The sequence below is a fragment of the Lacerta agilis genome, chromosome 3, assembly GCF_009819535.1.
Source record: "Lacerta agilis isolate rLacAgi1 chromosome 3, rLacAgi1.pri, whole genome shotgun sequence".
NCBI classification, from domain to species: domain Eukaryota; kingdom Metazoa; phylum Chordata; class Lepidosauria; order Squamata; family Lacertidae; genus Lacerta; species Lacerta agilis.
In genome coordinates, this window is record NC_046314.1 from 1277574 (window position 1) to 1288834 (window position 11261).

The 11261-nt window shown below is 45.4% G+C and overlaps 1 protein-coding gene across 3 annotated transcripts in view; it reads left to right on the top strand.

The window, feature by feature from the left end:
- The window catches only part of CLIC5 (chloride intracellular channel 5), a 52087-nt gene extending 41209 nt beyond the window's left edge, over positions 1-10878 (top strand). For all 3 annotated transcript variants that reach the window (XM_033145587.1, XM_033145588.1, XM_033145589.1), the window contains exons 5-6: positions 7744-7925; positions 10524-10878. In XM_033145587.1, the coding sequence (XP_033001478.1) occupies positions 7744-7925; positions 10524-10691 (350 nt within the window). In that variant the 3' untranslated portion in view covers positions 10692-10878. The remainder of the gene's footprint in view (positions 1-7743; positions 7926-10523) is intronic.
- The last annotated feature ends 383 nt before the right edge of the window (positions 10879-11261 follow it).

Consider the following 11261-nt stretch of genomic DNA (forward strand, 5'->3'; position numbering starts at 1 on the left):
TTTACCTTAATTTTCTGTTCCAAAGTAGTGGGAACAAACCAGAAAAAATGCAACAGACCTCATGTAATATGCTATGAATCTGGAAGTGATCAAGGAAGGTGGTGTGTGTGTGTTTTAAGGAAAAATAAATCTCAGATTGTTTGTGTGAGACTGGATATTTATGTACAGTTTCCCCCTTTCACTCATTGCATATTTCATCCAACTCATTTGTGTGTGTTATGGGATAAATCTTGTGTGGGTGGAAAAGAGCAGTAAAAAGAAAAGGCATCAATCAGCGGCCAAAGGTAGCAGCAGTCACGATTCATTTTGTACACAGGTCATAGTTTGTTAAACATGCCTCCGCGTGACAATTAAGCAGCTTGCAGGTTTACAGAGGTCATTTTGGGGTGGCTTCATATTGCAGGCTGAAAGGAAGTCTGCTTGCCTTAGAGAAAAAAGACAGCTCTGAAGCGTTGTCAGGAAGGCGTCAGTCATTCCCATTTGTGGCTGTAGGAGCCACTTTCCCTCATAACTAGTAAGCAGTTACATAGCGGAGGCAGAAGAACTCGCCCTCATTTGTTTGTCTGTTCTCAAGATTTGTTGGGTCATTGCCCGGAAATGTATACTTGTTGGTTCATTATGTTTCTATCCAGCCCTGCCCATCAAATGGTAAACATGGAGGTCCAGATCCTCAAGGCAATGAGTAGCTTTGGGCCAGTTATTCTCTCTCACCATGTCCTACCTCACAAGGTTATGGTGAAGATAAAATGAATTGTACGGGTAGACCTCCGTTGTGCACGCTGCCCTGAGGAAAGGGTGGGATAGAAAATAAAAGAATGGATCAGGCTCAAGGCCAGTCAGAACAAAAACACCTTTGGCCGCTTCTGGAAGGTCTTCAGGTTGAAAAGAGAGGCCTCCCTTGGCAAGGAGCTCTTGCCACGGAGAAGCCCTGAAGATCCTCAAATTGGGCTGGGCTCATATGACGGAATGCGGTCTTTCAGGGAACCTGGTCTCAAGCCATTTGGGGCTTTGTAGTTAAACCACAGAGCCTAGGGCTTGCCGATCAGAAGGTGGGCGGTTCGAATCCCCGCGACAGGGTGTGCTCCCGTTGCTCAGTCCTAGCTCCTGCCCACCTAGCAGTTTGAAAGCATGCAGTGCAAGTAGATAAATAGGTACCACTCCGACAGGAAGGTAAATGGCGTTTCCGTGTGCTGCTCTGGTTCGCCAGAAGCGGCTTAGTCATGCTGGCCACATGACCCGGAAGCTGTACGCCGGCTCCCTCGGCCAATAAAGCGAGATGAGCGCCGCAACCCCAGAGTTGTCAGTGACTGGACCTAATGGTCAGGGGTCCCTTTACCTTTAGGTTATACCTAGTTATTTAGGATTGTACCTAGAAACAGATGGGTAGGAAGCCTGCCATGCTGGAGTCAGACGCTTCCTAAAACTGTCCCAAGCAGTTGAATGGTTGCAGCGTCCTGAAATTTCTGGACATTCTTCAGACATTCACACAGAGTGTGTTACAGTCCATCTCTACCCCACTGCTCCCAAACTGCCAGTTTATTTCATTCCTCCTCCCTGGTCCTTTTACATGCCTTTCTTCCTCCCATAACAGCATCCCCTTCTTACCCCATTCCTTTTTATATTCTCTTTCTCTATGTGTGTCTAATAAATGTCCCCCTTTTATGTCACATTTATGTCCAATTTCCTTTAACAAGTCCTCCAGCCTTCCTCCCCCCCCCAACCAAAAGGCTATGGCAAAACTGGGGATGGGCAGGCAGGCAGGCAAGGGAGAGAGGCCCTGGGCAGACTGTGGGGCCCTTGGTGCTGCTGCCCCCCCCTAAAGTGACCCAAGGCTCAGTGGCTGGGACGCACTGCTCTGTCCTGCATGATTTTGGGGCGGGGGGATATGGGTCTGTCTTATGCAAATGTCTGAATAGCTGTGCAAGACACAGTTAATATAATTTGAGGCTTGGTGTCTAGTTCCCGGAATGAACGTTCCCCACATCAAATGGGGTGCGCCTTTTGCGTGGTCGCGAGTAGCCCCCTTGGATCACGGTGCAGCTCCTGGCAGTTGGGCCTGGCACTGCCTTCCCAGGTTGGATACCTGGGGACTCCACCTACTCCAGCAGCCACCCAATCCCGGCTGGGGAGGTGTTGCCGGGGGGGGGGGGATTGGCCAGGTGGAAGGAGGGAATACACAGTGCACACAATAGAAGTTGAGTCATACCTGGGAAGCGGCCTGGATTCAGAGCTTCCCCACCCTCCACTCCCTCAATTGATGTTTGTTGTTCAGTCGTTCAGTCGTGTCCGACTCTTCGTGACCCCATGGACCAGAGCACACCAGGCACGCCTATCCTCCACTGCCTCCCGCAGTTTGGTCAGACTCATGTTGGTAGCTTCGAGAACACTGTCCAACCATCTCATCCTCTGTCGTCCCCTTCTCCTTGTGCCCTCCATCTTTCCCATCATCAGGGTCTTTTCCAGGGAGTCTTCTCTTCTCATGAGGTGGCCAAAGTACTGGAGCCTCAACGCAGGTTTAACCACTTATTTTCCACAGGTACGCAGGCGCTGCTATGCCAAGGCTGCTCTTGAAGGGCTGGAAAGGACTTTCCCGGCATTGGCAGGTTTTGCCTTTCCCGTAGCAATTCGTCACAACTTTGGCGGTTGCAGGCCTTGGGCGGAATCCTTTAGTCATCTACAAAATCGGGGGGGGGGGGAGTGGTGACCCCCACCCCCATTGCGGCGTCGATAACAGGGTTCCCGTTAAAGGGATCTCAGGGGGAGGCATTGACCATACGCCCAGAGGTCGTCACTGCCCTCCCCCTCCAGCGGCGGCCAATAGGGGGGGCGGGCTATCTGCTTGAACATATGTTCTCCAGAGCTAGCCCACTCCCCACTCATGCTGGATAACCCAGAAGTTACCCAGAACCCCGGCTGGGGGGCTGGGAAGGATAAATGCCCAATGCCTGAGCCAAGGTCTCTCTACATCTGAATCTTAATAAAGTTGTGGCCAATTTAATCCCATAGAACGTTGTCACGTGTCGTTATTTCCCTCAGGGGCTGCCCAGGGTTCGGGGGACTCCGCCTGGCCATGCAATAGCGTTGCCCTCATAAAAACACTGCTGTTTCTCTAAAATGGGAATGGCCAGTTGGCGACACAGGGCCAGACTCATCTCCAAAAGCAAATTTTATCTGCCTCTTCAGTGGCACACCAAATTGTGAAAAAAAGACATTTTGAAAAAAAGTTACTCACCGGCAGTATTTCTCTTTCTGGATTTTGCATGCAACGCCTGAGCAGGTGTGCCCCACACCTTTAGAAACCTTGAGCACTGGGTGGTTTCAACTCTATTGTGGAGCCAGAGAACGGGTGAGGGCGAAGGAGTCAGACTCGCATGGAGAAATGTGCACTTGTCAGGAGATCAGAGAGGCTCCCAAGAAGGCAGATGCTGGCCATGCTATTCTGTCTAGGAGACAGAATACAAAGCCATGCTCTACATTTCCTCTCCACCACCTCCTCAGATGGGAAATGGGAAGCAGATGGGCAAATGCAGGCAAGCATATATGAAGACAGCCACCACTGAAAAATAGATGGTTGAGCCAGGATTTCAAAAATCCAATTGAGTTAAATTAAGTAAATAACTTGATTTTGAAGGGGACAGTAAAACAATATTATTCTTTGCTTACCATGCAAGGAAAACCTTTTATTCAACAGGTTTTAATAGGTTTGAAAAAGAAAAGGGAATTCTCCGTATTTCCAGGTCTGCCCTAATAATAGTGTTCTGTGCACCCTGCGAATATTGTCATTTCAGTATGGCTTGCATAGAAAAATGCAGCCGAAGGAGATTAACCGGGCAGTAGAATACCAAGTGCAAAAATTAAATTCAGGGTTTATTAAATTAGGGATAGCAACACGTTTGTCTGAGATATGGCAATACTTCAATCACTTTATATCACTGCTTTAAAAAATGATAAATGGGCCCTTGTTCTGGTGTGTCCCCACTCCTTAAAAGGCCTGCTCCTGTGCATGGCTCCTCACAAGCCGAACACAAGCCTTGTAGAGTTTCTCAAGTCAGAGGGGGAGATGTTCCAGGGGGGGAGAACGTGGAAAAGACCCTTCCCCCCCCCACCACCACCTCCAGGAAGAGAAAGCTGGCGGTCCAATGGCACCTCCTGGACTCCGGGGGAAGACCTTTAGTAGGGCCCTGGACCAGCCTATTCACCCTAATGCGTTTGAAGACCTGAAGAAATAAGGTTTTGTCATCCACCACCCCCCCCCCCCCCGCCTTTGTACTTGTGCACCTTCCCTGACAGGTCAAGGCCAGGAGATGTCATTGAATCCCATGGAATTCAATTGTGACATAGATTGGTTCCTCAACCTGATTCCACCAATATATGATTGGGATCCAGAGTTTCATTCACAATTTTTCCAATATGCCCCCCCCCCCTTGCCCATCCCTGGTCGTCCCTGTCATCTCTCTCAGCCCTGAAGGTCTTGATCAGACTGTGGCCCACAGCGCAAAGGGCAGGATAAATATTTACAATTTAAATCTAAAAGAAGAACATGGTAAGAGATCATGTGTTGCAGCAGGAAACGGATTGCTGGACATTTTCATTAAAGTGGTTTCAGCAGAACAAATGCGAAAGGAAAAGTAGAGCCATTGAGCAGAAACAACATATTCTCAAATTTTAGAAATGGAAAAGAGTAGAGAGTTGTGACGAATAAGGATTTAATGACAGCTTATTTAAGGCAGGTGATATGCCTATAAGATCCACCTGTGCTAGACAATAAAATATTTATTGGTATAAATAATCTCATTAACATATCCTGGCGCTTTAACCTTAATAATTACTGTCAGGTGTTCAATATGCAAAAGACTCCGTAAGTGTATTTAAGAGGGGGGAAGGCTCAAAGTGGTCCCATATTAAATTATAAGTTTAACTCAAAAGGGGTTTGCACTGTATGGGAACGGAACTGTTCATTGATATCTTCATCCTCAGACTCCACTTTGTCTCCCTCCCTCTCATTTATCAGTCAGCCTTGACTAGTGATGGAATATGTGATGCTGCCTCACTTTGTTCATTTTCTGTGAATTATTCAGCCCATCCCACTTTGCAGTTTGTTCACTTTTGAAATTTTGATGCTCTTTTGTAAGATTCCATAATTGTTTTTGAAAACTTCAATGTGTGTTTCATCACATTAATTCCAGCCATATAACAGATAACATATTTCTGTTTGTGTAATTTTGCTTAATTTTACTATGATCTATGTTTATGTGGAAAGGAGATTACCTGTGGAAAGTGGTGCCAACCACTTTTATTATTATGAAAATGAGCTTTACAAAAATATCATTTTGTGAATAATATAGTTCACAGCATCACAATATCTAGAATGCTCCTGGAATCTTGCTCAATGTGTGCTTGCTTTGATGAGAGCATGAAATAGAGAATTATGTGGCATTTTATAAGCAATTTTTAAAAACAAAATAAAAAATAAAAAATAAAAAAATTCCTTCCAGTAGCACTTTAGAGACCAACTAAGTTTGTTCTTGGTTTGAGCTTTTGAGTGCATGCACACTTCTTCAGATACACTGAAACAGAAGTCACCAGACCCTTATATATAGTGAGAGAGTGAGGAGGGGTATTACTCAGAAGGGTGGTGGGAATGGATGATTGGCTGATGGGTGTGCAAAACCTGTTGACGACTGTTAACGACTGCAATTAGTCTTAAAAGGAAAAAGCAAAGGGTGAGATGGCGAAAGATAGCTTTATCATTTATAATGAGATAAGAATCCAATGTCTTTGTTCAGACCAGGTTTCTCCATGGTTCTAAGTCTGGTAATGAGTTGCAATTCAGCAACTTCTCTTTTTTAAAAAGATGAACTTCACATTTTTAGTTTTGACTTACAAAAGCAGGACTTTGTGGGGTTTGCCTGATCATTTGAGGGGTCTCAGCCCTCTCCCCCTGGACAATTTAGCAAAAGCTCTACCTGCCTCACTCTTCCCTCTGTTCCAGGGCTTTTGGAGAAGTTTTTATAAGGTAAAAAATAACAGTCTCTTGGGGTGTTTTTGTTTTTTTTTAGTATAGGTAAGTTTGTCATTTATAGCTTGGATCCTGCCCCCCAATAGAGATTCTCTGCATTTGTAAATCTTGATCATAGCTTTTGTCTGTTAGTCAACTAATGGTGCTGGAGGAGACTCTTGAGAGTCCCATGGACTGCAAGAAGATCAAACCTATCCATTCTCAAAGAAATCAGCCCTGAGTGCTCACTAGAAGGACAGATCCTGAAGTTGAGGCTCCAGTACTTTGGCCACCTCATGAGAAGAGAAGACTCCCTGGAAAAGACCCTGATGTTGGGAAAGATGGAGGGCACAAGGAGAAGGGGACGACAGAGGATGAGATGGTTGGACAGTGTTCTCGAAGCTACCAACATGAGTCTGACCAAACTGCAGGAGGCAGTGAAGGATAGGCGTGCCTGACGTGCTCTGGTCTATGGGGTCACGAAGAGTCGGACATGACTGAACGACTGAACAACAACAACTAAAGGTTCAGTTGTAACTGCAATGCATTATCCGTAGGGCTGCCTCTGAAGACAGTTTGGAATCTTCAGCTGGTGCAGAATTCGGCAGCCAGATTGCTCAGCAGGAACATATGACACTGAACCTGGCCTGACTGCACTGGCTGCGAGTTCGTTTCCAGGCCCAATGCAAAGTGCTGGTTTTGACCTATAAAGCCTTAAATGGATCAGAACTGTAGTAGCTCAAGGGCTGCCTCTCTCCATATATACAAACGCGGACCCCAGAATCATCCTCTGAGGCCCTTCTTTGTGTGCCAACTCCACGTGAAATCCGGAAGGTGGCAACAGGAGAACAGGGCCTTTTCTGTAGTGGCTCCCAGGGAGATTCACCTGGCGCCTCCATTTTACATATTTAGGCACAAGGCGAAAATGTGCCTTTGGCTGATTAATATTCTGCAGCCTTTAAAATGTGTTTGTGAGGGGGGGGTTAAATTTGATAAATCATCGTCATCATCATCAAAATCTACTGAATACAGCAAAATCCTAATTGCAATTACTTAGCAGTAAGTCCTATTGAGTTTAATGGGATTTATTCCTAGATAAATGTGCATAGTATTGCAACCTTAGCCCCCGTTTGTCTGTTGTTGACTCCCCATGACTCTTTCATAGCATTTGATTTTGTTGTCAGATTACTAATCTGATATATTCCAAAAATGGGCAGTTTGGCATCAGAGACCCCTCTTCAAATTGTCTGGATGTCATGAAGGCAAAGATACTGAACTGAGATTTCAATACTTTTTAAATTTTTTTAAGTGGCACAGAGATTTTTATAATTGCAATGTTTAAGAAGGAGAGAGAAGGGATGGAGCAGAGAGATGAGATTCATTCTGCATTTTGGGGAATGTCCAAAAATAACAGTGCCATGATGAAGGCTTGTGATTGCTCTGTATGAGACCAGAAGCCCAATGTAATTGTCCCAAGTATCCCAAAAATGCTGTAAGGTTTCCAGGGTGGTGTGTAGAAGATAGCATTTTGGACTTTCCTTTTCTTTTGTCTTCCTATAGTCTGTCCCGCAGTCAGTCTTTATTAGCGAAGACTAGAATTCATCACCCCAACAGTACATAGGCCAGACACACAACTATCACAAGCTTTGCCACCAGACTAGGTCCAAAGTTTTCTGTACATGGCCGTGAACTTTATTGGAAATTCTGTTTTATTTCCTCTTCTCTTTATTTGCTTCTTGACACAGGCCTGGAGAGAGGTTTAACAAAGGCTTTGAAGGAACTGGATGACTATCTGAGAAATCCTTTACCTGAAGAGATAGATGCAAGTAGCACAGAGGTGGAGAAAGTGTCGAAACGCAAGTTCCTGGATGGGGATGAGCTGACTCTTGCCGACTGCAACCTTCTGCCCAAACTTCATGTTGTCAAGGTGAAAAGAATTTGTCTTCGGAACAGGCACCTATTTGCCACCATTCCTCACATTGTTTTACATGCTTTGCATTTCCCTGAGCTGCAGTGAGAAGCCTAGGAGGATGAGCACTACAGAAATCTTTGGATGAGAGGGAGATCACTGCAGCCTTTGGTGACTTGGCTTATTTACAAAAGTACCAGCAGAGCACACTGCAAACACGGCAGACTGCTAAAGCTGGCAGCATAACTGCTAAACCTGCATGAGACCCCCAGGTTCCCTGCCCAAGAGTCACAGGTGGGGACCTCCAAGCCACCTCCAGCCACGCTAAGCTCACAGCTGATGCTGCTCAAATTCAGTAAGCAGCCTCCATGACTTCTGCCTACACAGGCAGACTGCCACCTGCAGGAAGATTTCCCCTTGAGAAAATATCTTAACCATTGAGCCCATTAAGGTATATCAGCTGATCGCCCTTGATAATTAACAAGCAATCAGCTTAGCAAAGGATGGTCAGCAGTTCCTTGGTGTTCTGACCACACTCACCTTTCAGTTTCTTACTATGCAGTATCTTTTCAAGCAGCAGTTCTGGTACTTGGGGTCGGGTCAAAATTTTGATGCCAGCAACATAAAAACCAAAAGGGCACTTCTAACTGAATCAACATGGCATGCAGTCTAAACATACCCAGCTCCCTCAGAAGTCTTGGTTTGCAGACCCTTGATCGCCCTCCTCTGCACGTGTTTCAGCTTGTCAGTATCCTTCTTAAATTGTGGTGCCGAGAACTGGACATAGCATTCCAGGTGTGGTCTGGCCAAGGCAGAATAGAGTGGGACTAGGACTTCCTTTGATCTGGACACTAGACTTCTGTAGATGCAGCCTAGAACAGCATTAGCTTTTCTCTCTCTCTCGCTGCATCACACTGTTGACTCATGTTAAGACCCTCAGATCCTTTTCACATGTACTGCTGGTAAGCCAGCGGTAAGCCACATTAAGCCTTATATTTGTGCATCTAGTTCTTCATACCTAAGTGCATAACCTGACATTTGTCCCCATTGAAATAGGTTGGTGTCATCTGCAAATTTGATGAGCACCCCCTCAATTCCAAATCCACCTAACAGTTTCCTCATTCAACCAACATTTTGCCAGCTTCCTCACATGAAGGAACTTGCTTGTTCTTCCTCTTGCTTTGAACATAGCCAAAGAAATCTTAAAAAAAAAAAAATCTCTCCTGAGCTCGTTTTGAGCTTTGGCCCACTTGAGCTTCCCCCCGCAACTGTTGGCTTCTTTGTGATTTTCCCTTTCTTCCATTTCATATATACACCCTTCTTAAATCTAAGCTCATCCATAAACTCCTTATGCATCCACACTGGTTTCTTTAGATGCTTACCACTTTTCTTTCTTCTTGGAATTATCTGCATTTAGGCCTTCAATATTTCTCCTTTTAGAAAGTACCAGTCATCTTAGAGGCCCTTCTCTTTGAGTATTTCTGACCATGGGATCTCACCCAGTAGCTCCTTTGAAATTGGCCTTCTTAAATTCTTTTCTCCTGCCTCTATATCATGAAACCCAGGAGGACATGATCACTTCCTCCCAAGTTTCCCAATACTTCCACTTGCACGGCGAGGCCCCGGGTCCCACAGTCCCCTTATATAATAAACACACATGGACACGGATAATTTAGGTTAATGGGCTAAAATAGGCCACAACTTTATTGGTTACAGATGTGAGCAGTTTGACTTAGGCATTGGGTAAGACCAGGCTATATCCTGACTCCTGCCCATCTGCAAGGAGTCACACTAAGGGTAAACTACCAGTAGGGGCAGCCCTGTGACATATGTCAAATTGGGGCACTTCCAGGGTCCCCGATGGGTCATGGCATGACCATAGCCCACGACCAGGCTTCGGACAGGATCCACACCCCTGGATCCTTTTAACAGGATACCTTTATTGAGGAGGGGCAAGCGGAAGCTACAACCTCCCCTCCCATCACAAAGGCTTACCCAATGCCAATTGGTCAGCTGTGGGGTGTGACACAGCCGGGAGTCACAGTGACGCAAGCAGCATCCCTCCACCCTCCCGCCTGGTCACTGGGAGGTCCCAGGTGCCCTCCTGCAACACCGCCCCCGGGGAAGGGGAGCGGACTTCTCCAATTAGTTCTTCTCTGTTTGTGAGGACCAGGTCCAAACTAAATGATCCCCTTGATGGTTCTTCCACCTTCTGGGAAATGAAATTGTCAGCAAGACAATGGAGGAATTTGTTGGACCTTTCATTCTTGGCAGAGTTTGCGTTCCAACAGATATTGGTTGAAGTCTCCCATGGCTATTTTATCTTGCGGGGCCATCCAAGATCTCCTGATCTCACAAGATCTTGGACAGCAGGGGGGCGGGGTTCCGTGGGTCATTCAGTCTTTGCACAATTTTGCCTTTACACACACACCATAACTCTCAGGTAAGTTGCAATTTTACTGTACTAACAAACTCATTAAGTAATACTTTAATATTAGACTGTACTTACTTCTTCACGGCTTCCACTATATTCTTAATTCCTTTTGTCCATATGTTACAAAACTTATTAATAATATTCAAGTATTAAAAGCAGATTTTGGGGGGTCTTCATTCTAGGTTGTAACGAAGAAATATCGAAACTATGAGTTTCCAGCAGAAATGACGGGACTTTGGCGATACCTGAAAAATGCTTATGCTCGGGATGAATTCATCAACACTTGTGCTGCCGACAAAGAAATTGAAATAGCTTATGCTGATGTAGCCAAGCGGCTCAGCAAATCCTAATCAAAATCTATTTCACTGGATGGCTGGAAATAAACTTATCTGTTCCCTAGAGAAAATGGAAGGTGGCAATGCAGAAGAGGAAACGTTACTTCTGAAATGTGTACTAATTTGCTGGAACAAATTTTATCATTTATGACCAGTGTTTTGAAATCACCATGTTTGATTAAATAGCCTCCTGCTAACAGTACATTCTGTAGCTAGAAATTTCAAAGTTAAGTAGAACATGAATGTAAAGAATTATTTGGGTTTGGGGTATTTCTACCTTTTTTCATGGACCCTTGATGTGTTCTATTTGAAAATACACCGTCAATAGCATTGGAGGGAAAATAGGACTGACAGTAAGAAAGGGGACATCGCCGTGCGGGTAGCGTAACTTTAGGGAATTGGAGGCATCTGCCCTCAGAGCAAGGAGACAGTTATAAGAGAAGTCTCGTGCTAGTGGGGAAGCCGGAGTGAATGCTGGCGCAGTTACGTAGGTTTGCTCTCAGCAGAGGCCCCAGCAGTGGGGAAATGGTGAATGCAATCATTTTGTGTACATTCATGATTCAAGGATATTTGGAGGAGCAATGT